Raw genomic sequence first — 27,472 nt, 5'->3', positions numbered from 1 at the left:
AGGCTTAAGAGTTTCTTTAGCAGAGGAGAAAATGGCAGAAAGACGAAGGAGAAGAAATATGGTGCAGACAATAGATGACAGTGAGTTAATAAGACACTATAGATTAGATCGTGCAGGGAACATGTTTGTGACCGATTTTATTAGAGACACAATAACATATCCGACACAGCGCAGGAATGGCGTGGTGCCAGAAATTAAATCACTACTGTACATTAAGATATTTGGCAGCTGGGAAAATGCATCAATGCAGCAGTGATGATTTGGGTCTGTCACAACCTTCTGTAAGCAGAGTGATCACAAACAATTACAGCACTTTCAGAACCTCTTATTGTGTCGCAGTTCATTTTGTTTACACTGGACATTCCCACCTTGCAGGCTCAAAAAATGCCTTTATCAATATAGCCAGCTTCCGCACAAGCAGGGGGAATGAACCGTAAATAATGTATTATTAACCGCTATAACCTCCCACGTCTGCTTCTGTGCTGTGACACCCGGCCTGAATTTTCCTTTAAGGATGGCCTTGTGTTCATCCACTAACTGGGCTCACAGTAAACACTGTTCTTCTGTCCAGTTGAGCTTTCTTGTCCTTCTTGTTTTTTTATTCCATTTTTGCTACATTACAACCAACATTCAAACCACCACTTAAATAGACAGTGGAACAATTTTTATCATTCTAATCCAATCAAATACCTTATAGGAAATTAACAGTGTGGTATATATACACACACATATATATATAGTGTGTGTGTGTATGTGTGTGTGTGCGTGCGCGTGCGTGCGTGTGTGTGCGTGTGTGTGTGTGTGAGAATGGTCAAATAAGAAAAACTACGCATGTAATTTCAAAGTGAAGGCTTAGAATAGACCCTATACTTAAAATCCCTCTTTTTTTCCTTCTTGGACAACCAACCAATCACAGTCTTCAAAAGATTGTGTCATACATAGCAACGGGGTCAGCCCCGCCTCCTCTCTAAGATAAAAGTTTTTGTCTTTTCCTTACTCAGAGTTGCTCTCAGATCGGTCCCGAATCGCTCTTAAGCTAAGACTCCTACGTAAAAGATTTTAAGCTAAATTAAGAGTTTTCTGAGAGGATTCTTAGAATCTTTGTGAATAAGGGCCCAGGGCCCTCTTAATTTAGCTTAAAATCTTTTACGTAGGAGTCTTAGCTTAAGAGCGATTCGGGACCGATCTGAGAGCAACTCTGAGTAAGGAAAAGACAAAAACTTTTATCTTAGTGAGGAGGCGGGGCTGACCCCGTTGCTATGTATGACACAATCTTTTGAAGACTGTGATTGGTTGGTTGTCCAAGAAGGAAAAAAAGAGGGATTTTAAGTATAGGGTCTATTCTAAGCCTTCACTTTGAAATTACATGCGTAATTTTTCCTATTTGACCATTCTCGCACGCACGCACGCACGCACGCACGCACGCACGCACACACACACACACACACACACACACACACACACATTATATATGTGTATATAAATCCTTTTTTTTTATTTACCATACTGTTAATTTCCTATAAGGTATTTGATTGGATTAGAATGATAAAAAATTATTCCACTGTCTATTTAAGTGGTGGTTTGAATGTTGGTTTTAATGTAGCAAACATGGAATAAAAAAATAAGAAGGACAAGAAAGCTCAACTGGACAGAAGAACAGTGTTTACTGTGAGCCCAGTTAGTGGATGAACACAAGGCCATCCTTAAAGGAAAATTCAGGCCGGGTGTCACAGCACAGAAGCAGACGTGGGAGGTTATAGCGGTTAATAATACATTATTTACGGTTCATTCCCCCTGCTTGTGCGGAAGCTGGCTATATTGATAAAGGCATTTTTTGAGCCTGCAAGGTGGGAATGTCCAGTGTAAACAAAATGAACTGCGACACAATAAGAGGTTCTGAAAGTGCTGTAATTGTTTGTGATCACTCTGCTTACAGAAGTTTGTGACAGACCCAAATCATCACTGCTGCATTGATGCATTTTCCCAGCTGCCAAATATCTTAATGTACAGTAGTGATTTAATTTCTGGCACCACGCCATTCCTGCGCTGTGTCGGATATGTTATTGTGTCTCTAATAAAATCGGTCACAAACATGTTCCCTGCACGATCTAATCTATAGTGTCTTATTAACTCACTGTCATCTATTGTCTGCACCATATTTCTTCTCCCTCTTCGTCTTTCTGCCATTTTCTCCTCTGCTAAAGAAACTCTTAAGCCTCTTTAAAGTCCTCGTCCGTGCTCCTAACAATTTTGACCTTAAGACCTCTTTTAAGGGTTAAGATGCTTTCTGAATTACTTTTTTCTTTGCTAGGATTTTTTCTTTAATTTTAAGAGTAAACGAATAGAGTTTTCTTAGAATATTTTCACTTGGAGCTACTCTTTGCATTAAGATTATTTATGAATACAGGCCCTGATGTTTTTAGTTATGCGATTTAAAACATGTGAAGAAGTGGAAAACGCTTTTAAAGGAAATATATTACTATTGAGGAATTAATTTAATTTATATGTGAAAAAAGGTTCACCCACACAATCATACACACCCATACCATAAAAATATACAATTGTTTGTGCAAATAGCATAATTTACAATCAACATATAACAAGGAGCTTACATAACACTGGAAATGGACATAGACTAATATTTATGTCATCTGAAAATATGTGGTAAATACTCAGGATCTGGAATATGGGTTACTATTCTCATATTCCTGCTAAGCATTTACTAAAGTTAAAATGATAGGATATGTCAATCGTAAAACAAAACAAAGAATAAGGAGGATTTATAGAAAAACTGATCTACATGTAGAGACACCTGATGAGGATCCATCCCATGGTTGTGTGTTCTTTACTCCAAAATGTGAAACAAAAACTACTTGTGTGGGGTTTACATGTTACAAAAGACTGTTATATGTGAATTGCATAAACACATTATTAACAATGGGTAATTCATTGGCAAAGACACATCATCGCTAATTACATAGAAAAAACTGCATGAGAAACCATGTAAAATTTTTCTGTCTAACAAATCATTAGCTTAATGAGGAAGGCAACAATTCTGGGTCAATATGCAACAAAACATTATCATGAAACGTAGAGTTTTCCTGTTCAAGTCTCAATGTGAATCCCATATCAGTGGCAACTAATAAGCATGACTGGCATCATTCCTATGCTCAGATAATGAATTAGGAGTTTACTAAAACAACAACCGCCGTAGACACTGAGCAAGATTAAGGTGGAAACTATGATTCACAGAACCCTCCTCTTCCCTCTCTTTCCCCCAAAGAGAGATCAGAAACAACATGCATGCAAACTGCATGCACAGGGATGCACGATTGCACTTGGCCATAGTAGCACGGCCTGAAACGGAGAGGAACAAGGGTTAACATTCTAGATTTAAACTAAGAATAAGTAACCCAGGTCAGCTGAGATGTTACTCTTCTACCCTCAGACCGTGCCTTCGCACTCGTTCGTAAAAGAGCAGGTATGCGTTGGAGGAGAGCGCCTCCTGAAGGCTGGCTTTCCTCACAGAATCATCAGAAACCCAGAGCCACTGGGAGCTAAAAGGAGAAGATCCACGGGGAGCAGCAGGACAGCGACGGTAAGTGATAAAATGTCCCGAGTGCATGTCGCCATGGTGAACCAGCACAGCTGTTAAGCGGAAGAGGTACTCTGAGGGGCTGGGGAACAAAAGTTAAGGTAGCATGAAAAAAAAGTTTACAGCTTAGAAGGTACATTTTCTAGTTCTCTTTATAATAGCATACATGCATCTACCTGTTGTCGTAAGTGAGGTTGAGTTGTGAGCTCAGTCCTGGTGAGTGTAGAAAGGGAAAGGTTCCATTGGACAGTGGCTTATTGTTGTTGCAATGTTCTGAATCAGCAAAACAAATTGAAATTAATCTTAATGAAGACACTCAAAAATATATTTATTTATGTATTCTATAGGCAAAACATATAATAACAATTCATAATAATAGTAACAACAACTATTATTATTATAAAAATAGCAAAAAGCAAAAGCATGGATATTTGATTGGTTTTTATAGATTAATTACTTTTTATCTAGAGTAAATCCATATTCACAGATCTAAATGACAACATCAGCACTGAAATAATCTTAAGGCACTCAAAGATAAAATTATATTTTGTAACATTCTACAGAATAGTATTAGTATCAATAATAAAAAATATAAATAATAATCATCATCATTATTGGTATAAATAGCAAAAAGATTGCAATGATATTTGATTGGCTTTAATATATCTATCTATATTAGTACATACATATTGACAAATCTAAAGACAACTTTAAAATTCATCTTAAGGCATTTTATATACATTCTATAGAATAATAATAATAGTATTAATAATAATAATAATAATATGGCAATAATAATAATAATAATTATTATTATAAATAGCAAAAGGATTGCAACGAGATTTAATTGGTTTCACAAATAAATAAACCTTTATCTGGAGTAAACCCATATTTACAGATCTAAACGACAGCATCACATCACGTTGATAACCAACGGAAAAGTTCAAATCTCTTACCAACACCATTGGCAATGGTTTTGTCTTTTTGTTCTCCGGCAGCTTTGGCAGATATGGGTTTGTTTGTTCTGCTGGTCCTCTGCAAGTTTTGACCAGCAGTGCAATGTTTGTATCGATCCAGAGACAAATACTCAGTAAACTGAACATGCTCTTGCCTCTTTATGGGAGTGCCCTCTTTAGACCACGTCAGTCTCTGCAAATGGATGCAGAGGCACTGCGGCAACTAAACGTGAAGAGAAACACACACAAACCAACAGGATATTATTTAAGAGCACTGTTAAGACCTGTTCTCATCAAGGACGGTAACTATATTGATAAATATATCATTTTTAAAACGGTTCTGAACTTAAAAGAATAGCCGAATCCACACCATAACAATAACTATAACAGCACAGAGGAACGATATAGTTGGAATCACTTTCACAGCAATTTTTTCCAGCAGTTGAATGAGAGCCAATCAGAATCCATTCATCGAGCATTTAAAGCGGTAAACGACAAAACTCTAGTGTGCACTTAGAATAAACAGAATGATTTTGTGAGTTGGTGTGGACATTATCGTTATAGTTATCTTTCTTGGCGTGAACGGGCCTTTAATCTTTTACAAGCCAACTGTCAGAGTTCAGGAAAGGCTGTTGGTCTAAATGTGAGAATTTCAAACATGTATACCTTCCCAAGTTTCAGCTGTTTGACAAATGTCGTCCTCTGACTCTCAAGGACTTCTCCATTTACAAGCTCTCCAGCCTGTTGCTACAAAGAGACAGAGAGAATCAGTTCAGCAAATTAATGATGAGGTACAATGGTACTAAAGCAACTTGTCCTGCTAAATTTAACATATATGATACCTTGGTACAGTTTTCACACTCCACTTCTTTGATGGTTTCAGAGGAGATAAAATGCTTTAGACACTGGTCCAAAGTAACAGGTCGGCCCTGAAAGAATGATATACCAGCTATACTTTTTGTCTGTAAGATGCTTGCTGAGTAATACAACTTCAACTGTCATATTTGAATATAGTGATGACAAGATATTTAAGGAAGCTATTCTGCACATGTAATTGGGAATTACTGAACAAGTTTGCATTACCCACTGTACTGAAGGGATTGAAAGAGACAAGCTGTCGAAAGAATCATAGTGCACAGGACTCTGAAAACAAAAACAGAGAGGGTTAACAATTCCATTGTTTCAATAAGATGCCGTAGACATAAATATTTTTTATATTTGTATTTAAAATTGAATATGAAAAAAGTCCGAAAAAGGTCACCTGCTGCTCACAGCGCTTACAAGCCATATAACTTGTTAACCGTCCATGAAAAGGGTGCCGAGACCTCCATAAACTTGGAATAGGATGTAATGGGCCTGGAGATGAAAAAGATAACTTAAATGCTTTAGATTACTAAATGCTTAAAAAAAAAGTAATTTAAGGCAATAAAAAAGACACTGTCTAAATGTTTAAAGAAGAAAGTCTCAATTTACCTCCACTTCTGCAGCTGATATTTTTTTCTTTGGACTCCACAGATTTCTGAAAGCATTAACAGTAGGGTGGTAAGAAATGTCTATGGAATATCTATTTATTTTTGAGTCCTAATATTGCCTTAATGGTGACTGCTCTTGTTTACCTCCAGTGTTTGCATGTCGAACAGGTGAGCAACTCTGGGTTGGCGTTCCCGTTCCTCCTCTAATGATGATGTGAGAACATGAAAGAGCTCATGAGCATCCTGTGGAGATAAGGCAAGAAATGCTCATTTATATTGTCATTTTTAAGTTAAAGTTCCACTGCAGTCTATAATTTTTTCCCTCAAAACTTATCTTTGATAATCAAAATGACATATTTAAACTTTTGCTCCTCCGAAAAAAATTTCTTCAAGCCTTAAAACAGCTTGAAATGTAACTCTACACCCTAGCTTCATTTAGTATATGCGGATTAGATCCCGCCTCCACTCAATCGCACAAGCTCGGACTACCTGATCCACTCGGTCAACTTTACTGTTGGAAATACTGGTTTAATTCAGCCATATATGTTTGAACCAGAAACTGATTCAGAAGAAGAGGAAGAGTGAATTATAAATGCGATACTTTTTTAGCAGCCGTGAAGTAATAACGCACAAGAGTATGCGATTTTGGAAGCAGCCGAAGTTACATGTTTGTGACGGTAGGAAACAGGGGCGGTTTCAAACCATATTTTTAAGACTGTCTTTTGTACACTGCATTTTTAAGGAGAAAATACTCAGCAATGGTGTTGACTGATAAATTTCCTCATAGACACATAAAAGACTTGATTTTAACCACAGGGGGTCCTTAATGAATTCCTCCATTTTTAGGTGAACTATTCCTGTAAAATATGCAACTGCATTTTCATCCTACCTGTTCCTCAAAGGAGCTGATGTGCCATCTGTAAAGTCTGAGAGCTTCTAAGAGGCCTCCCGCATCTAAAACATTATCTTCTCCAGGATCATGACTTGATAGGGCTTTATAAAGAAAGGAAAATGGAGAGATCGCCTTTTTAGTGTCCATTAACATTTAGTGCATTTGTGTGCGCTGAAGCGAATGGGAAAGAACCTTTAAGTAACTGCATCAAAGATCTGGACAGATGAGTATCTCTCTCTGTTCTCTCTGGATGGACACTGCTTTCACTTGTAAAGTCTTCAAGCCATCTGATGAAGGAAGGACACGCTGCCAGGCCCTGGAGAAGTGAGTTCATAAAGCATGTGTTCCCCAGATTAAGCAGACCAGGAACCATACCTGTGAGAGAAATGATACATTTCATAATAATATTAATAATACATCTTATTCTTATTTTAATTAAATAAGAAAATAACCATACCTGTGAGAGATATGATTCATTTAAGCAATGAATACACTCACAACACACTGCAGTGCCTGCAACCCCTATAGCTATTACTATATTCATAATATAACAGAGCATTGAGCCTCACTGCTTTCATAAAATGGTTACTACTTTATATTTTATACTTCTAAACATTTTCATTTGTGAAAAGTAAATTCATGAAGTGACATCCTTATGCTACAAGATATAAACCCTTACATGTACTGGTTTGCCTTTTTTTAGGCATTGTATTGCCCTACACATCCAGGACCAGAACTGTCTATTTTATAATAAAGGTTAAAGTGACCATGAAGTCAATTCTTGTTTTTTTTATGAAATATTGCTGTATTTGGTATACATTATTTACTTCATTTTTTTTATTGAATTCATGTGCCCTCATAATTTTTAATCAAAATAATCACTGGCGCGAGGTCAGGACAACCTGTCAATCACATGAGATCACAGCAATAGCAAACCACAACAACATGGCATGATTTTGTCCATCAGGAATTGATCGGAACATGTCTTTTGCTGATTGCCTTAATCTCATGTGAGTGGCAGGTTGTGTACACGTCATCAGTGAAGAGATGTTATTTGAAGTTTTTTATTTTATTTATTAAAGCACATGAATTTACAAATATGATTTGCATGGATAAATCTTTTGTAATAAACACAGCAATATTTCATAAAATATTTTCAATTTTCAATTCATAGTGACTTTAACTTCCTTGAAGACTTAACCACAAAGAAAACAAACCTTTTCTCTTCTTCTTCCGGTCTGAAATTGGCCCCCATAGTACATACACTCCAGCAGCCATGGCAGCAGCTATCCCACCAATCACACCCCAGTTTTTCATCATCTTGTTCCTGAAACATAAAGAAAAAAATAAGTGTTTTCAATTTTGGTTGCATCCAGCACAGACAACTGGATTGAAATGAAATGACAGTGTTAAAGAGCACATTTACAGATCCTTACATGTAGATTGATCACAAACAAACATGTCAGAGAGACACCTGTGGCAGACAGCAGACTGCCTCTGACCTTGACAGCTGTGTTTGCATTAAGTCTGGCTCTCTAGCAAAATCCCATAAGCCATTAGTACGTACTACACATTTTTTGGAGGGGAAAGTAAAACATTTAAAGGCATACTTCCTGCTCAGACTCATGCTGCATACTGAATTAAAGCTTTCTGAATCATTAAATACCTATAGGTGTTAATTTGACATCCGTATATTGTTAAGACAGATGGAGTAGTTTGAATAAGCTACTGTTGGCTATCAAGCTATGAAGAGAACCATCCGAACACGTTTATTACAGCACTAATATTTACTGGGTCTAGACCCCCAAAAATAAAGATTCGCATGTTTATTCTGTGATGATCAATGAAATACAAACACAGTAATAAAAGCGAATGTCTGCTGGCCTCCAGTGCAACAGCTGGGACCAACTTTACTGCCTTTTCCTGCGTCTAGTTGAGCTACACAGATTCACTATTTAGCCGTCATGTCACACGTTTCCATACAAACTCAACCTTGCTGCAGATCCGGTGCGTAAGAACTCTCGAACAAGCTTGTCTGTAGCGCCCTGTTTGCACCAAGGCATATTTTACTGCGCCCGCAAGCGCGGAACTAAACATTGCGCATTGTTGTTCGACGGACCTTCCGCGGAGTAGGACCGAGCCTGCCATAAGCGGAAATGATGGAAGGCTGGGGAAAGCCATATCTATGGGGAAAGCTGCTGTATTTATCAATGACAGTAATCTTACTATCTATGGTATTTATAATGAGAGTTTGTAAAGTACAAAAATGCATTGAAAAAAAAGTCCACCTGTACTGTTTGGGAAAATGAACTTCTTTGGTTAACAAATTAGCTGGATAGAATTCCCAAATTATGGTCTTGAGTGAAACCAGGTAATAAACTGTCAGAAGAGACTCATTAGATTACAAAACAGATTATAATCTATAAATTAGATTATAAAGGCTTTATTAAATTTGTGAATTTTTCAAGGACAAGTGAGTACCTTTTTATCACTTTGTCTGATATTTTGTGCGATTTGTCGATAGTTCTTCAGTATTCAAATCTGTTAACTTGATTTTGTATCTAATTATGGATAACTATGGAAAGACAACACTGAACAAAACACTGAAGACTACATTTTACAATAAAAAAATATAAAAAGCTATTATAAAATATACAATATTAATATGTTGACTATACTGTAAAAGTATACTGTATGTATTGTCCTCACTGTAAAAATATTGTTGGTTTAACTTAAAAAAATAAGGAACCTGGTTGCCTTACAATATTAGGTTCATTGAAATTAAAACATTTAGTTAATACAATGAAGGAGATTTGTTTAATCAACAGAAATTAAAAATATTGTTATCTGAACCACATAAATGATCTTAGTTGTTTTGACAAAAGAAAAAATGTGATAATAAATTATGAAATTAATTTTCATCATAACATTTTATTTTTTAATTGTAAATTTCATACATGGATTTTTTTTTTGCTTCAAAACCCCATATCTCTCTCTTTTACAGTATTTACAGCAAATTTACATTTATTGTCTGTTAAATCTAATCTTTGTTATGCATCAAGTCTTACCATCATACCATCCTTTCAAGGACAAGGGAGTAGGCCTACCTTTTATAACTTTATCTAATATTTTGTTCGATTTGTCCTTCAGTAATCAAATCTGTTAGCTTAATGTTGAACAGCTAATTATGTAAAACTCAATATGTGAGGAATTATCAGCTTTAATTTATCTTTCAAACAGTGCCATGACCTTGTGCACTAGCAAGCCTAAAATTGTATATAGTTTTAAATGCTTCAATACAATTTATTAACCATTAGCCTATAGACATTTTTGTCTCATTGAATATTAAAATATAAATACAATTTACTTCACATTTTGGAAACATGTAGGCCAGTATAATAATCTATATAAATAATTAAAAAATACAAATAAAAAATAGCATGGGGCGGATCAATCATATACATGGATGGTAAAGTGTATTCTTGATTCATCATCTCCAGAACATATTCACAGTTCCCTGCTGGTGCTTTGTATGACACGGGCGTTCCAGCCTTTGCAGAGATCCAGCAGGAGCGACACGATCATGGCAGCTCCGCTCAACACCGCCCCTCTCTGAACTCTTCACGGTCCTCACGCCTGTGGTGCTGAAATCAGACTCGACTCGACAGCGATGTAACGGCGATGAGACAAAGACTCCGTCAGCCCGACGAACACACCGATAATGGACGATGATTTGTTTCAGTTAAGGCAGCTCCCGTGAGTGTTCTTTTCATCCCTTTTCTTTCATCCGCACGCGACCTGAGCCATCATGCAAACACTCTTCCGTTCATTTAAGCCCTTTTAGTGACCTACAGCGACTAGAATGTGCCGTAAACAACGTGACATTGATATTTATGCAACTTTAAAAAAAAAAATCAATGCTTACATAATGCTGTTTGATGTAGAATATGGATGCGCACATTTGGGATTTATGAATTGGCAGAGGTGCATGTTCGGTAAACAGCTCAAGTAGATTAAACAGTTTATTTATGCAGCAGTAACCTTGTGTTGCAAAGACCATTTTCCTCGTATTTTGGTTCATTTGCATTGTACATGTCATGACACCTTCCATTGAATAACACAATGGTTATTTGTGTATAAATGTGTTTTATTGATATAGACACTCATTCTGCTCACAGATCTCAATTTCTGCCAATATCAGTTGAGAGCTATTCAGATTAATTTGATTGGCTTTTTAGAAAATGAAAATCCTTTCTGTGACTTTTCAGATTGTTTGCATTTTAAATCTTTTCTGAGACAGGGCTTCTTAACCCAGGGTTAAATACAGTGCTAAGCCCTTTACAAATGTGGCAGAGTTCAAAAAAACATGTTAACCCAAGGTTAAGTATACACTTAATTTTACAATAAAATATATAAAAAGCTATTATAAAATATATTATTAATATTTTAACTATACTGTAAATGTAATGTTATTTTCATTTTTTAAATAAAAATTACATATATGGTAATATATTCTTTTTGCTTCCAAACCCCATCTGTTTTTTTATTTATTTAATTTTTTACAGTATTTACACTAAAATTACATTTATTGTCTGTTAACCCTGTTGTATTGTTTATTTGGGAGACACACTTGTGTTGTTTCAGTCAAAAGTAATCGAACACCTAAAATGTAACTTTTTTTATTGTCAGTAAAATCAATGTAATATATTTTTGTTCAATAGAATTTTTTTATTTTGTATTTTGAGAGAATTTTATGTTACTAATTTATATTTATGCAATAATTATGATACATTTCCCTTAGAAAATAATACCAATTTTTTCCAGTTCTATACAGAAAACCTTTAAATTAAAGCTGTATTTCATGTTAAAATTTAGACAATGCATTTAAAATCCGATTTTTGAAGGCAGATTAGTGTCATCTGATCGGAGTAAAATAAGGAAAACATCTTTAATGCCATGGTGTAACCACTTTATACCTATTTAGCTCTATTCTATAGTTGTTTTTAGACATACAACATACTTTTATTAGGCTGTGGATTTAGATATATATTTAGACATTCTCAAAGATTGCTTTTTGTCAAGGTTTAGATATAAAATTTAGATATTTGATATGTTGATTTGAAGTGTCAGTTTTTCCAATAATTTTACTAGTCAAACCTGAACGAAAACCTGATTCAATAAAAATGTTACAAATTGAAAATGAATTCTTTATCAGAGCTTAATCAATCTGGGTCTGATTTGATTTCAACCTCTTATTTGAGTCTTCTGGCTCAATTTTGCCATATTGTTACAGAAACAACAGTTCATGTATGTGTGTTGTGTGTGTCTGTGAGAGTGCGTAAGTGAATGTTTGTTTGAGTGTATGTTTTGTACTCTTGATGTTTTAGATTGTAACCCCTTCCTTTGCGCTCTTTTTTTTTTTTTTTTTTTTTACTGCATTGTGGCTGAATTATTGATTTTATTTTCTGCATTTGCAAAAACTTGCTTTGTGTTCCAGTCAAACCAGTTCATATTATGTTTGAGGGTGGGGTTTGGGTGGAGTGTGCCTATTTTGCACTCTTGATATTTTAGTGTCACCCCTTCACTGCTGTGTGCTTTTTTCTGCAATGTGGCTGATTTGTAGATTGTACAAATTGCTCTCTTTTTTATTGTTTTCGTATTTCACATTCATTTCCTATGGTGGTAATTTCTGACTGTGAACAACACAAGTATGACAATTTTTTTATCACCATAGAATTCGAATGAAGTCCCCATTTCTTTCATACCATTCAGAAGAAGTAGTGATTTAAAAAAAGAAATAAATCCGTCTAAAATGTCCTAACAACACCTAGGAGTGTTAAATCTAATATAATTTTCATCTTTTATGTAATCAGCTTTTTATTGTAAAAATGTTCTGTTGTTTACAAACATATTTACAGCATAGCGTACAGTCTATGACTGTTTTGAAATGGAATGAGTTCAATCCTGAACAACAACATATCTTGGTCTTGATGATCACCCAATGCATCAGTGGCATCTTAACAAGACAGTACAAGTTACAAATAAATAGAAATTTGCCCTTGTGTGTCATTGGGCTTTAACCTTTTTATGACCATCCTTTGGATGAGACGTTAAACCGAGATCCTGACTCTCTGTGGTCATTAAAAATCTCATGGCACTTCTCGTAAAGAGTAGGGGTGGAACCCTGGTGTCCTGGCCAAATTAAATTCCCTCTTTATCAATCACGGCCTCCTATAATCCCCATCCTTTGAATTGGCTCTACCACTCTCTCTCCTCTCCACCTAAAGCTGGCGTGGGGTGAGCCGTTGCTCTGAAGCTGCCGTCGCTTCATCCATGTGGACGCTGCACACTGGTGGTGGTTGAGGGTAGACCCCCTCATATAATTGTAAAGTGCTTCTGGTGCACAGTAGTACATAGTAAAGCATTATATGAATGCCAATGTCACTCATTCTTTCATTCATCTGTGTTGCCGTAAATGTCTTTCCACTGATTCATAAGAGTTTTGAATAATCTGCCTGCTTATGCTGATGTGATTCCTGTGCTTCTGATGCTTGGGAGTAGGCCCGGTCGCCATCTGATGGTGTGCAGGAATCATGATGGCAGCGCTCTTAATTGCTGATATAGAGCTTGTTTCAGCTTGGCTTTTTCCATGCTTTATGGAAATAATCGTAACAATCATCCTTCATTCTTAGCATTTTCTTCATGCTTGCAGTCATTAATGGAGCTCAGGTCTGTTCTGTCATTGATGATTTATATCTTCATCCTAGTTTTGTGTTTTTTTAATGCTCTCGAGGTACTGTTAGTCTCTGCTGAGCGTGGAGAGGTCGTCTGTTTAATTACACTGCCTGTCTGCTCATGAAAGCTTTATTGCTCATAGTGTCGCTGTGAGCCCTGCAATTACTGTTATCAAACCATGGGATATCTGTGTGCTCCTCTTACTTACGGCTCCCTGGTCCAATCTGTCTTCAAAGCCGCGGAGATATTTGTAAAGTAAAATCCCCCGACTACCACTAGCATCTGTCACTGTTATTTTTAAACAGCAGGTTTCATTCAGTGAGGAAATGCCTGTCATCCAGTTGCCCTATAAAGGCTGACGGTTGTGAGTCACAGTTTCAAACATCACTCCACTGTCTCTTCACACATCATGCTGTCTTTTTCTAGTGCTTTTTTTCTAGAACATAAGAGGGATTGCACAAGCAGGAAGTTCCTTGGCAACAGTCTCTTGTTATGTGCATCATTCTGTCCTACACATTGCATCTGTATTCCATATACAGATGCTTGTTCTGTAAAAAGATTTATTTTGCCCGGCCACATTACAATAAATAGCATATATTGGCTGCACGGTGTGTGGGCTGCTGCTATATCATGCATAGGTATTGCTAGACCTGTGATTAAGCTGCCAGGCATCATTATGTGATCTTTCTTCATGTTTTTCGAAAACAGCCACTGCAAAAATATATAAAGGATATTTCATTATATATATATATTTCATATAGCAATCCTCCCCTTACCGGTTGTTTTAATCAATGGGTCGCAGCCGAATGCAAATACTACAGAATTACTTGATTGATACTGCACCTGATTTTCTGCTTGCCTGTTTGTCTCTCTGACAGAGTGGTGAAATTTCGGCGTACAGGTGAAAGCGCTCGCTCAGAGGATGAGTATGGCAGCAGGGAAGAGGCCTTGCAGGTGGTGGGAGGACGGATGGATATGGAGTCTGTTTCCTTGGCCGATGGTGCTCCGGTGCCTCGGGAATTTGCCAACCCCACTGATGGTATGATTGGCCAATTAATATATCTTTTTGATCACTAGCTATGTTTTTTTTTTTTTTTTAACATTTTTGTAAGAAAAAGCATATATTTTCTTTCTAAATATGTTTTTTTAAAAATTTTTATATTTATTGGAGATTTTGATCTGGGTTTGTTATTGTAAATTAAAACTATTAAAAATAGTTTTTGTCAATGAAATAAAGCTGGTTAGAAATATTAATATTAGATGTAAAAGTTTAAATGTAAATGAGAAACATTGCCTTGGCAACTAACTGAAATAAACAAAAATGGAAACACTCGGTGTGCATCAGTGTGCAGTGTTTTAGTTATTTTTAATGTTTCTAGAGTGAGCCATGATTTGAATAAGGGCTTTTAAACTTTTTTTTGAAGAAGTGGAAGAAGTGCCTTCGATCTCTTTTTCTATAAATAGAAGTTTGAAACCCAACCAAAGAGCACCTTCTGAGACTACTTAACAAAGGTCCTTCCAGCAAGCAGCACTCCAAGAGGTTTTCCTTGATCTGAAATAAAAATAAGTTTAAATTGAAGTACTAAAATGATTAAAACTGAAATAAAAATAAACTGAATCTAAATAGAGATATAATAAAACTAAACTAATAAATGACAAATGCACATAGGAAATGCTAAAACGAAATGAAAACCGTGTATACAAAAATAAAAGCTGATTCACAATATTAATACTATAATAGTTTATAAATAATACTGAATTAACACTGTTGAGAGCATGTTAATGCCTCCTACAAATGATAGTGGATTTGCATTATCAGACAGCTCACTGAACATCTTTAAGGCTAAACTACTCTCCATATGTTACTCTTTCAACAGATACCTTCATGGTTGAGGATGCAGTGGAAGCCATTGGCTTTGGGACATTCCAGTGGAAACTCTCCATCCTGACTGGACTTTCATGGGTAACAATACTGTACAATACAAAACGAAATATAGAGAGGGAATAATTGTCGTACCCTCACAACACTTTATGATAGAATGCAACAGAGCCCGTCCATTTTTTCAGAGGCGCTGGTTCCGGAACTATTTTTTCCATTTATTTCTCCCACAGAGATAAAAAAAAAAAAATGTAAAAGCGTTATAGCCATGAACCAAGCTAATCAACAAAAAACTTTGATTTGAAGCAAAGTATTGATAATCACACAAAAATACAAAGGCAAAAGACTGTGGACTTAAATGCTTTAGTGACAGAAAGAACTACAATCCCATGAGGCATTGCGAACAGTGATTGAATTAAAAACGATGGAGAAATATAAAACTACTTATTAACAAATGTTAATTATATATATAAAAACAATATATTTTAAGTTTATTGCAATGTATGCGCATATATACAAATCTTCAAGTATTTTGTGAGCATAGGGAGATCGACTCGGTTAGGTCATTCACAGTGCTTCATGGAAGTAGGCGGAGCTAAAGAGCTATTTTGGTGTGTTTTGATTGTGGCGACTCTCTGAATGGTGGAATTTTCTGTACAGCATCACGGGTAATGTAGTTTTCACCACAAATTCTGCTGTTAAACATGATTGTTTTAAGAATAAATTGAAATAATGCTGGCTGATTGCTACAGCAGAAGCAAATACCTTGGGTTAACAACTTTGTAGTAAACAATACTCTACAATACAGTAGGTCTACCTTTAAAGGTTTATAAGTTTTAAATATATATAAATAGAACCTAATAAATATATTTAAACATTTTTACTTCCGGAACCTGACTTTTGCACTCTATTATAACCAGTTGACCTTGGATACTAGAAAGACGTACATTTTCAGCTTACCTTCCAATTGTGTAGTCAGAATTAGTAGTTGTTATATTTATTTCCATATTTCCGATGATTTTATTTATGTGCAGATGGCCGACGCCATGGAGATGATGATTCTCAGTATATTGGCCCCTCAACTGCACTGTGAGTGGGCACTGCCCAGCTGGCAGGTGGCACTGCTAACTTCGGTACTGTACACTACTCCTTTAGTCAATTATGACTCCTCTCTTGCTTTTTAGATATGTTTGGCCATCAGCTGCTCCTAAATGTGTTTACCTGATTAACCACATTGTTATGAATAACTGTGTTTCTCCCCTTTTCTGAAACAGGTTGTATTTATTGGAATGATGATCAGTTCTTCATTATGGGGGAACATATCTGATAAATATGGGAGAAAAACAGTGAGTATGTTCATAAATGAAAGAGCAGTATGTGCATGTCCAATGATATAGCTGGACAAATGTTAATTATATAACCCTGTGTGTGTTTGTGGTAGGGTTTGAAGATGAGTGTATTGTGGACCCTGTTTTATGGCCTCCTCAGTGCACTGGCACCTATATACGGATGGATCCTGTTCCTCAGAGCTCTGGTGGGCTTCGGTATTGGAGGGGCTCCACAATCGTAAGTGTGTCACAAATCTAAATATATACACAACCGTTCAAAAGTCAGTAAGACTTTTTAAAGTTTTTGAAAGCCATTTATGCTCACCAAGGCTGCATTTGTTTTGAAAAAAAAAAAAATGTAAAAACAGTAATATTGTGAAATATTATTATAATTTAAAATACCTGTTTTCTATTTATATACATTTAAAATGTATTCCTGTGATGATAAAGCTCATTTCAGCATCATTACTCCAGTCTTCAGTGTCTCATGATCCTTCAGAAATCATTCTAACATGCAGATTTAATGCTCAAGAAGCATTTCTTATTATTATCAATGTTAAAAACAGTTTTTACTGCTTAATATTTTTGTGGAAACCTGGATACAATTTCTTTAAGGATTTTTTTGATGAATAGAAAGAACCACAGTCTTTACTTTCATTTTTGATTAATTTAATGCATCCTTGCTAAATAAAGGATCAATTTCTATCTACATGCTATCAATCCTACTGACCCCAAACTTTTAAATTGTAGTGTACAAACATTTAGTGAATCATGATAAGGAGATTTGCAAGATATTAACTTAACATTTAAGCTTCATTTCATCTATAGGTTCTCCAGTATTTTTTTTTTTTTACTGTGACCAATCTGAATGTGCCACTTTCATCTAACAACATCATTAAATATTTAGAGACTTACAGAAACCTTTGCTCTCTCCTCTAAGAGTAACATTGTATGCTGAGTTTCTCCCTATGCGGTCCAGAGCCACTTGCATTCTGTTGATAGAGGTAATATTCTATTCTATTCTATTCTATTCTATTCTATTCTATTCTATTCTATTCTATTCTATTCTATTCTATTCTATTGTTTAGATACAGGTATCATAGCCCTGATTAAACTTATACTAGTTTCAGTTATAAGTTGAACCAAAACATGAAGTCATCATAACCAGGATAACTTGTGGATTTAGTCTAAAAATCTCTTTTCCTCGGATCTGCTGTAGATATTCTGGGCTTTGGGTACTGTATTTGAAGTGCTGCTGGCAATTTTGGTGATGCCAACTTTGGGCTGGCGCTGGCTGCTGGCCCTCTCCACTATTCCACTCTTCATTTTTGCTTTTTTTTGCTTTGTAAGTATGAAGTTCTGAAATATCAGTTTGTTCTCTCTCTTAGAGCTATATATGAAAAAAAAATTGTGGTGTGAGCAATGTATTGTCTCAACAATAGAGTAAACTAAATGTCAAATGCACATCAACAGTGGCTGCCAGAAAGTGCTCGTTATGACGTCCTGACAGGAAATCAGGAGAAGGCTTTGAACACACTCAAACGCATTGCTACAGAGAATAATGTCCCCATGCCACTGGGAAAACTCATAGTGGCCAGACAGGTAAGGTACTAGTTAAATATACTTATATATTAGTATATTACTTTATGTATATCAATATGGCTTTCTTTAATGGAAGACTGTTAAACACTTCTATAATACAATGCTGTTGAATCTGTGGCAGTTGGGGGCTACTGCTCTGATATTATTGCCCATATGCTTAGGTGGGCAATATGATTTTGAGTCCAAAACTATTATATACGGTTATATATACTATTACACTTTTACAACTATGTATACTTTAAAGAATCCTGAAAAAATTGCATCATGGTTTCCACAAAAATATTAACTGTTTCCAACATTGATAATTATAAGGAATGTTTCTTGAGCAGCAAATCAGCATATTAGAATGAATTCTGAAGTATCATGTGACACTGAAGTAATGATGCTAAAAATTCAGCGTTGCCATCACAGAAATAAATTACATTTTAAAAACATTTACAAAAAATCTTCACACAATTTATAGTGATAAATATTGTTCTTTATATGTCATCTCTCCTTATTTTGAGTATAATTGTTGTTTTCTGTGTTTAGGAGGACAGGGGAAAACTTCGGGATCTTTTCTCTCCACCCTTGCGCTGGACTACTGTTCTGCTCTGGTTCATATGGTAAAAGAGTCTTACAATACTGATTCCTATAAATTACTGTGTAAACAGTCATTAAATCACGAATGTAGATGTCCACTAATCGTTAAAAGGACTTTTTGTTCCTTGAGATTTGTCAGATCTCACTTTTTTACATCACAATTTTACTCAAATATTTCACAATGTTTAGTTCTTGCTGCTTGCATTCATATTCTGTTTATTTGATTATATTATTGTACGCTTCCTGTCGCAGGTTCTCTAACGCATTCTCATATTATGGTGTGGTTTTGCTGACCACCGAGCTTTTCCAGGAGGGAGGCGCCTGTGGTGGTGAGTGACAGATATTGTGTGTTTAAAAACAGACTGGAGCAGCATATGAGAATGTAAATGCCAAGTATGTAATAAAATACCATATTTAATATACTGTATATACTATATCAGTATAAATCAGTATGTGTAATACATTTCAAACTATAGTGTGGTCGAAAACTAACCAAATACAACCAATGTATTCTGTATACATATATTGGTCGTCGTGTATCACTCCCTAGGGGGGAAAGGCAGAAAAAGGGACCCAGGATGTAGTTTGGAGTGCAAATATCTGAATTCAGATGATTACAAAGACCTTCTATGGACCACACTTTCTGAGTTTCCAGGTACATCTTTGAATTATAACACCATTAACATCTCATTTTTAAGTAACGGATGGCAGGCAAAAAAGTAAATGTGATGACTGTATTGATCGATGCATCACAGGCCTGCTGGTGACCCTGTGGGCAATTGACCGCTTAGGAAGGAGGAAGACTATGGCACTGTGTTTCTTCGTCTTCTCCCTCTGCATTGTGCCGCTCTACGGCTGTGTGGGAAGGTCAGAAAGCACATCCATTATGGACATTTTTCTAGAGCACTCAAGCCTGTGTTAATCTCAAATGTGAACATACATCTACATCCACATGTCATGGAAAATCAAACTAGTATTTCTTTCTAATTTGACATCTTTGATACATTATGCCATATAGCCTAACTATTCCCTTTATTTCAGGACTTCTTTGACAGTATTTATATTCATTGCGAGGGCCTTCATCGCTGGAGGTTTCCAGGCTGCGTATGTGTATACTCCTGAGGTGAGAACTCAGTTAATATATCATTTCTATTTCTTGGAAGAACTGAGGCTCAAAGGCAAAGCTCAATCCTTCTTCTTTGCCATGTCAAAAGAATGTAAAATACAGCAAAATGTGACACTCTTGGCAGATAAATTGTAAGGAGAATAAAGCCTGTAGACTGTCAATGTAGTGTTAAAGGTTTCTCTCAAGGCAACAGCTGCGCTAGAGAAGGATTTTGACCTTGGGAAACGTCCAATTCCTGGCTCACTCCCACCACTTGCCAGCAATTTCAACAACTCACCTGAAATAAAACAGGCCACTTTGTCATCCTACTTTTTTTTTTATAAACTACTGGAGTTCATCTCCAGATAAATGATTGGATGGTTGAATATTACACACAGTGTCTGTATGTTGACTTTGACATTACTGTCATTGAGGTCATTTTATTGCATAGTTACACAGTTACTTGACTGTTTATTACCTAATAGAGAGGCATTTTCTTAACTACATTAATCTTTGTCTGGGATATTTAACTGGGTTTGAAAGTGTTTATAGCATAGAATCATACTGAAGAAACTTTAGGGAAATAATGGATCCATGTAGATCATGTAAGTCCATTCACTCAGTGGTTAAGTAATAGTTCAATGTTAAATGAGAAGATAATGGTTATCTCTCTCTTGGTGTCTTTTACAGGTGTATCCCACAGCGACGAGGGCACTGGGTTTGGGCACCAGTAGTGGGATGGCCCGAGTTGGAGCTCTTATCACACCATTTGTGGCACAGGTGTGGAAACACTATCTAGAAAATGATAAAAAGACTTAAAAATACAGAATACTCTAACCCTGATGTTGGAGATCCAATATACTTACTTTCTTTACTTTGTCTTAAAGAGACAACAATAAAATAAAATCAGCTGCTCTGATATGTTGAGCTGTGCTGCTCATGTGTGCAACATGATTCAGAGTCCAGCTCGCAAAAACTAACTCTACGAACAACAACAGTTCAAAGAGATTGACTTAAAAACAGAGAGAAGAAAAAACAATGAGTCTCATTCCCTAAGTGCGCATATGTGTGTAAATGTTTTCATGAAGATATTGTTTCATTAATATGTAGTACTTAATATTATTCTAAGTGTATGAAGAAAACTATAGCCAACTTAAACCACAAGTTTAGTTCACATTTTTGTCTTTACAGAACTATTAGATACTGTTATCTTTTTTAAACTTTCTATTCATCAAGGAATCTTATAAAAAAGAGAAAAGTATAGTTTCCACAAAATACTGCGATAATAACAAGAGATGTTTGTTGAGCAGCAAATCAGCATATTATAATGATTTCTGAAGGATCATGTGACACCAGCTTTGCCATCACAGGAATTTTTAATTGTAATAATATTTCACACTATTACTGTTTTTATACTGTATCAAGTAGATGCAGGCTTGGTAAGCATAAGAAACTTCCTTCAAAACAGTAAAAAAATCTTACTAACCCCAATGTGAATGTGAGATCCAGAGAAATTTGACACATTCTATCCATCTCTGCTTCCTTCCTGAAGGTGATGCTGGAATCGTCAGTGTATCTGACTCTGTCAGTGTACTGTTGCTGCTGTTTGCTGGCTGCTATTGCTTCCTGTGCACTGCCCATAGAGACCACAGGACGGGGCCTCCAGGAGTCCAGTCACAGAGAGTGGGGTCAGGAGATGATGGGACGGGCCTCAGACCACAGCCCGGGAGGGATTCCACATTCCAGCTCTGGATCACAGGACTGAGGGAACGCCACAGAGGGGTTTGGAAAGACTTTGTAAAAGAAATTGGTCTTAGATGGAAGTGGGGAATATTATCTGTAAAATAAAATGTGTGTCCACAAAGGAATCGCAGTTTTAATTGTTTTAAGAACTGCTTGGTTTTGATTTAAATCAGTCCATTAATGACACGTTCCCCCACCAAAGGTTGTAAGGTTTCTCTTTATGAACCTTTGGACCAGAAAAATAAAGGAGAATAGATTTCCATCACACAATACTCCCGTTTTGCCTCATTCCCAGGGAATACAACAGTAAATTGGTTGAAAATAGATCTATAATTGCATTATGCAGTTTAACACATGAAAACCATATTCACTCTCATATGTTGAAAGGATTTGAAGATCATTTGTGTTTAGGAGAAGAACGAAAGATTTGAACTTGAAGTCCTGAAGTCTTGAAGTTGAAAGATAGCACAAGAGTATGTGTGTTTGTTACAGGTTTAATATGAGAGCGAGTAGAAAGATTATTTTATTTTTTTTAGTTTTAAGAGGGCCTTACACTCCACTCCCAGCATTCCATCGGGGAACTTTTATCTATTCATCGAAGCAGAGACCGGATGCTGCTATAAATCAGACATTGCACCAGTTTGTGGTCGCTGTTATCTTACTTTTTTCTCTCTCAAAGGACCATTTACCATACTTTAAGTTGGTTAAATGTTAGCCACTGATAGTGTTAGACTTTCGCTGACACCAGTGACGTTATCTAGTGGGCATCAAAGTCTTCATTTCGTACCACTCAGCACCTCTCTTTGTCCTCTCACTGGCTGCCAACTGCAATCATTCATTAAAATTCTCATTCATGTTCAAAACTCCAGTTGTTCCCTTGTAATCTGGCATATCAAAGGTTACTGAATCCTAAGATACAATTCAGTAACAATAAAACAATAGCAAGTGGCTTTCATCTGAATAGGTCTCTAAATCAAGTATATTTTTTATTACTGTCATACTGTCTTTGTTTCTTCAGCTCGACTTCTCAATGATATATTTGGTCATTTGTATTTATGCCTTTTCAACCGTACAGTGGGTATGTGTGTGGCATGATGGGAAGTGTGCAGTTGTTCCTGTGAATACAGAGAGTTATCTCCTATGCCTGCCTTTTGCGATTTAGTGCCGCGTTTTGTGTCTCTGTGCACAGATCTCTTGCCACTGCACTGGATATACATGTATGATAACAATAAATTATGATTCAAAAACAATTAAAATAGTATATGTGTCTTTATTCTAGATTAGCGCAGATAAATGTAGTCAAATGTATTATGCATCTCAATTAGACAACGGTTATTAGATTAGTGTTATCCATCTCAATTCAAGAGATGGATAACACTGTCCAGGAGCCCAAATCTATTATTACAGGCGTGATTTAGAGTGTGCTAACAAGTCTTTCTGCTCCAGGATCTGTCCAAAGAGCCGAGCACCTTCCTCAGCACATCCACGATGGATGGTCAGTCCAAAACCTCCATGTCCGTAGTTATGGATGACCTGAGGTGAATGAAAATAGCATGTGTGAAAAGAGGAAAATCTGCAGAGCCCTAAAGGGACAGGGTGATGGAAAAAATGGGAAGAAAAAGATGGGAAGAAATATATACACTCGCAAAAACATTTGCATTCTCTTTTGCATAAAACTTTGAGATCTCTTGCGAAACTTTACCGTTTGCTTAGAAATCTTTTGCAGTCTAATGCGAGACTTTACGGTGTGCTTTTGCGTTCACTTGCAAAACTTTTGCTTTCCTCTAAGAAACTTTGCATTCGCTTGCATAACTTTTGCATTCTGTTCCCCCAAGAAACTAGCAAAAGCATGAAAATAGTTTTCCCTCCAATTTCATATTACTTCCATCACCAGTTTTGTGAGCAAATGTTTTGCGAGCGAATGCAATGGTTCTTGGGGGAACACAAAAAGCACTGCAGTATAATTTTTTCCTCCCATCTCATATATGTATATTTTCTATTTCCATGTTCCATTAGGGGCTCCGCATTAACTCGTACATCATCTAGGCTGTTTATAGCGAGCCCTCTTCATTGGAAGATGCCATAAGATCTTCATTTTAATTATCACTAGAAGCTCACCTCAAATGCGTGTGGTCCAGATCGCACGGTCTCTCTCTCCAGTCTAACTTTGCTACGTGTGGGCCTGAGACCAGTCCATTCGTCTACTATCCGTGTATTCTAAAAAGAAGATTCAATCACCTCATGCCAGTCAAGCAAACAATAATCTAGCAAGGCTAAAATGGCTGAAAACTACCTGTAGACTGGGCTCAAGCTTGCAGGCGGCTTCCCATATTCCTCTATGGTCAACAGAACTATTCTGCAGATTCCAGTTTCCTACTTGGAAAACTCCACCCACAGTGACTAAACGACTCCTGCAGAAACAGGACCCGAGGTCATGTGCAACTGCTAAGACAAGACTTCATTTTAGTCACGAAGGCATTTAAACTCATTTTACTTTTAATAATTTTCTTATGTGTTTTTGTCATTTTTATTCGTTTTTAAAAAATAAAATCTATTTAGCTTTAATTTACTTTTTATTTCAGTTTAAGATTTGGTACTTCAACGTCAACTTTTATTTCATCGAGTCTTACCCAGGAATGATGTATGGTGAGTTGTAGACTCCTAATGAGGAATCATGTGTGAGGATCCAGTGCTTTAACCAGGGAGCGTCTACCTGTTGATATAAAAGGCATGAGATCATCATAGTTCTATGTTAAAACTCTAGGTCTGATTGACTTTTATTCACTAAACCTCACCTTAATGATCTGTCCTCTTCCTGGTTTGAGCTCAGGATCAGGTTGTAGGTCTCCTGATCGGACACCAGAGCAGTTGATGATAACATCAGCACCACTATCTGCCAACTGGAGGACAATTTTGAGGTCATTACAAATGCACACATTCTATGACTAAAACCATTTTGCAACAGTACAGAGACAGACTCTCAGCATGAATTTAGCAGGAAAATTAGGGTTTTCTGTTTTAATATATTTTTTAATGTTATTTATTCCTGTGATGTCAAAGCTGAATTTTCATCATCATTACTCCAGTCATCACATGATCCTTCAGAAATCATTCTAATATGCTGATTTGCCACTCAATAAACATTTCTTTATATTATCAATGTAGAAAATACTGTGCTGAAACTGTTTTACTGACTGTTTTGACCAATTGAATGCATCCTTGCTGACTAAAATTATTAATTTCTTTTTTTTTTTAAATCACACTAACCACAAACTTTTTAAAGGTAGTGTAAATTTTAAGATCTTTAGATTTTCATTTATTAAGTGTAAGAATGACAATGGAATTTCGCAAACCTCTTGAAATGAACCAATCTTCCTCTGATAAAACGTAACCCTTCTTTGTCCTAACCTATGAAAAACACAGAAACATGACCAATGTGCCAGAGACTGTTAATCATTGTTAGACCTGAAAAAAGCCATACTGTAACAAGTTGAGCACATACTCCATGTGTAATGAGTAACAATGAGTAAAAAGTCCACTACAGATTTTACATTATATATATATATATATATATATATATATATATATATATATATATACACGCTCTAACTTATAGAGGAAATCTAGAAATTCTAATTATTCATTTTAAGTCCTAATGTTTAATTGTTTAAAATTTTATTTCCAAGTTGAAACTAGAACTCGAATCTCATATTTTATTGTGGACTTTTGAACCATACTTATTCTATTTCATTCCTAATTTGGGTTACTGATAAGATAACAGGAATCTCTCACCAGTCCATAAGCCAGGGCAGGTATGTCTTTCCTTCAATCATGAGAGCAGTGTTGAACCACCCAAAACTGAAAGGGATTGAGGGAAAAAGGAAAGGCGACACAACAAACTACATTCACAAATCCAATTCAAGGGGTAGAACAACCAAACTGATTTTGAAAACAAGTCCTCAGCATCAAATTATTGAAATAACTTGTGATTAGATGCTGGTGATATGTACCTGTATCCTGGGAACATATCTAGTTCACGTTTAGTTAGCTGGCGAAAGCCCAACACAGCGTCTTTAAATGAGGGGTCCTGTTTGAGCGGAGCAGAGAGATTCCAGTCATTTTCACAATCATCTCTCATGGATCAGTGAGATGGGTCAGTTATTGTCACTCTAATTTAATGCTGGTTTTAACCCATGACAGAGAGAGGGGGCTCAGCAGTTTAAAGTGGATGCGTAAGGTTATTTGATTCTGACCACTTCTTTTGTTCAGCTATACAGTAAATTTCATTATGCTCTGTTCTGCAATTTTGATCATGCCATGCACTGGACTGGTACAGTGCAAAAAGAATGTAGAAGAATGTATAATACTATAGTTAAGGGCCAGTAGGCAGAGACCTAAATTACCTGACAATATAATACAGTATGGTCTATCCATCAAAACTTGCAGTTTATTATATAACATTTTGCATTCTGAAAAAAGACATTACATGCATTTGAAAGATAATTTTCTCACCGCCATAGGTTGAGTGCACAGGTTGTAGCCAGACTGGAGAAAGATTCCCATTTTAACTGAATCTGGAGAGCTGAGGAAGCTTAGTAGATAGTCAAATGTCTCTTTGTTCCATTTACTGTGAAGCAATATTAAAAAAGATGTGCTTCAACTAATTCATTTGCCATTATTTATACCATGGACAAATGCACAAATGAAACCTCACGTTTCTTGTACGTTCCCCTTGTCATATAGATACGGCTGCCAGAGTCCAGCTGCCCCGTCACTGGTGGTGAGTGGAGTGAAGACATCAGCATACACCTCTATGGTGAGGGGGGTGACCCGGCCATGGAAGTGCTGGTAGATGCTCTGAGCCGTGGAGAGGCCGATGACCCCAGCTCCAATGATGCACACCTTCATGTCTGCAGAAAATAAGTGCCATAAAAGTGTGAATACGTATTTATTTATATTTTAATAATGATATACTGTAAATCACTGCATGTCAAAAAAAATGGTAATGCAAGTGTAAATAGGGTTTTAACTTAAGCATTTTTTTTGTTGCAATCTTATTTGAGAACAATTTCAGTGCAAAACCTGTGTCCATGCTGCCATATGTTAATGGGAAGTATATTATTAGTCTTATGTCCATTAAAACGCCATACAGTAAGGACACAATGACAATATTAACATGGACTATAACGTAATAGGTAATGAATTGCATTGCATACAATGTCATATTTTACATTAATACACTGACAGACGCTTTGTTAGCGACTTAGGCATTCAAGGTATAAATTGCCAGTTACTTCATAAAAGGGCAGCTTTACTCACCAAACTTTTCTTCTTGTTACCTACAAAAAGAGATCGCGTTGTCCTAAACATCAGATTCTATCTTCTCTCTTGCATCCACAGTCTTAAGCAATGTAATGACAGCACGCAAAACTTACAAATTAACTTCTTCCCACATTACGTAACGCCGAGGGAGCCTGTGACGTTGAGGAGGTGGCGCTATTCGTGTATGGGCTCACAATGGGCTGAATTCTGAATACTAGTCTTATTTATGTTTACATGGTAGGCCTCCTAGAAATAATAATA

The 27,472-nt window shown here is 36.3% G+C and overlaps 3 protein-coding genes across 4 annotated transcripts; 1 reads left to right on the top strand and 2 right to left on the bottom strand.

Moving 5' to 3' along the window:
- Nucleotides 1-2,472: 2,472 nt before the first annotated feature.
- On the bottom strand, nucleotides 2,473-9,079 carry usp30 (ubiquitin specific peptidase 30). Of its 2 annotated transcripts, none has more exons than XM_077241360.1 (13): nucleotides 8,908-9,079; nucleotides 8,133-8,242; nucleotides 7,108-7,290; nucleotides 6,913-7,016; nucleotides 6,168-6,266; nucleotides 6,025-6,070; nucleotides 5,813-5,907; nucleotides 5,635-5,694; nucleotides 5,394-5,480; nucleotides 5,218-5,298; nucleotides 4,552-4,774; nucleotides 3,772-3,868; nucleotides 2,473-3,677 (listed from the first exon to the last, which is right to left on the bottom strand). In XM_077241360.1, exons 1-13 carry the CDS (start codon nucleotides 8,976-8,978, stop codon nucleotides 3,431-3,433), a joined length of 1,503 nt encoding a protein of 500 aa, XP_077097475.1. In that variant the 5' UTR covers nucleotides 8,979-9,079; the 3' UTR covers nucleotides 2,473-3,430. The 2 variants fall into 2 exon arrangements, with proteins under 2 accessions (XP_077097475.1, XP_077097476.1); XM_077241361.1 differs by having other exon boundaries at nucleotides 4,552-4,744.
- Nucleotides 9,080-10,352: 1,273 nt separating this feature from the next.
- Nucleotides 10,353-23,139, top strand: svopa (SV2 related protein a). Its single transcript, XM_077241357.1, has 16 exons — nucleotides 10,353-10,671; nucleotides 14,529-14,689; nucleotides 15,528-15,613; nucleotides 16,564-16,662; nucleotides 16,804-16,875; nucleotides 16,971-17,095; nucleotides 17,798-17,861; nucleotides 18,077-18,202; nucleotides 18,331-18,459; nucleotides 18,991-19,064; nucleotides 19,294-19,370; nucleotides 19,592-19,696; nucleotides 19,797-19,908; nucleotides 20,083-20,164; nucleotides 20,837-20,926; nucleotides 21,699-23,139. The coding sequence occupies exons 1-16, from the start codon at nucleotides 10,637-10,639 to the stop codon at nucleotides 21,909-21,911; spliced, it is 1,650 nt and encodes a 549-aa protein (XP_077097472.1). The 5' UTR covers nucleotides 10,353-10,636; the 3' UTR covers nucleotides 21,912-23,139.
- LOC143749012 (D-amino-acid oxidase-like) lies at nucleotides 23,140-27,429 on the bottom strand. Its single transcript, XM_077241358.1, has 11 exons — nucleotides 27,209-27,429; nucleotides 26,604-26,799; nucleotides 26,402-26,516; nucleotides 25,900-25,976; nucleotides 25,682-25,747; nucleotides 25,243-25,297; nucleotides 24,685-24,789; nucleotides 24,520-24,602; nucleotides 24,183-24,300; nucleotides 24,008-24,106; nucleotides 23,140-23,422 (listed from the first exon to the last, which is right to left on the bottom strand). The coding sequence occupies exons 2-11, from the start codon at nucleotides 26,795-26,797 to the stop codon at nucleotides 23,291-23,293; spliced, it is 1,044 nt and encodes a 347-aa protein (XP_077097473.1). The 5' UTR covers nucleotides 26,798-26,799; nucleotides 27,209-27,429; the 3' UTR covers nucleotides 23,140-23,290.
- Nucleotides 27,430-27,472: the final 43 nt, after the last annotated feature.

The sequence above is a fragment of the Siphateles boraxobius genome, unplaced genomic scaffold (assembly GCF_051911475.1).
Source record: "Siphateles boraxobius isolate OS27281-9 unplaced genomic scaffold, OSU_SipBor_1 24, whole genome shotgun sequence".
NCBI lineage: Eukaryota > Metazoa > Chordata > Actinopteri > Cypriniformes > Leuciscidae > Siphateles > Siphateles boraxobius.
Note: the sequence above shows the minus strand (reverse complement) of the source record. Positions and strands in the feature narration are given on the sequence as shown.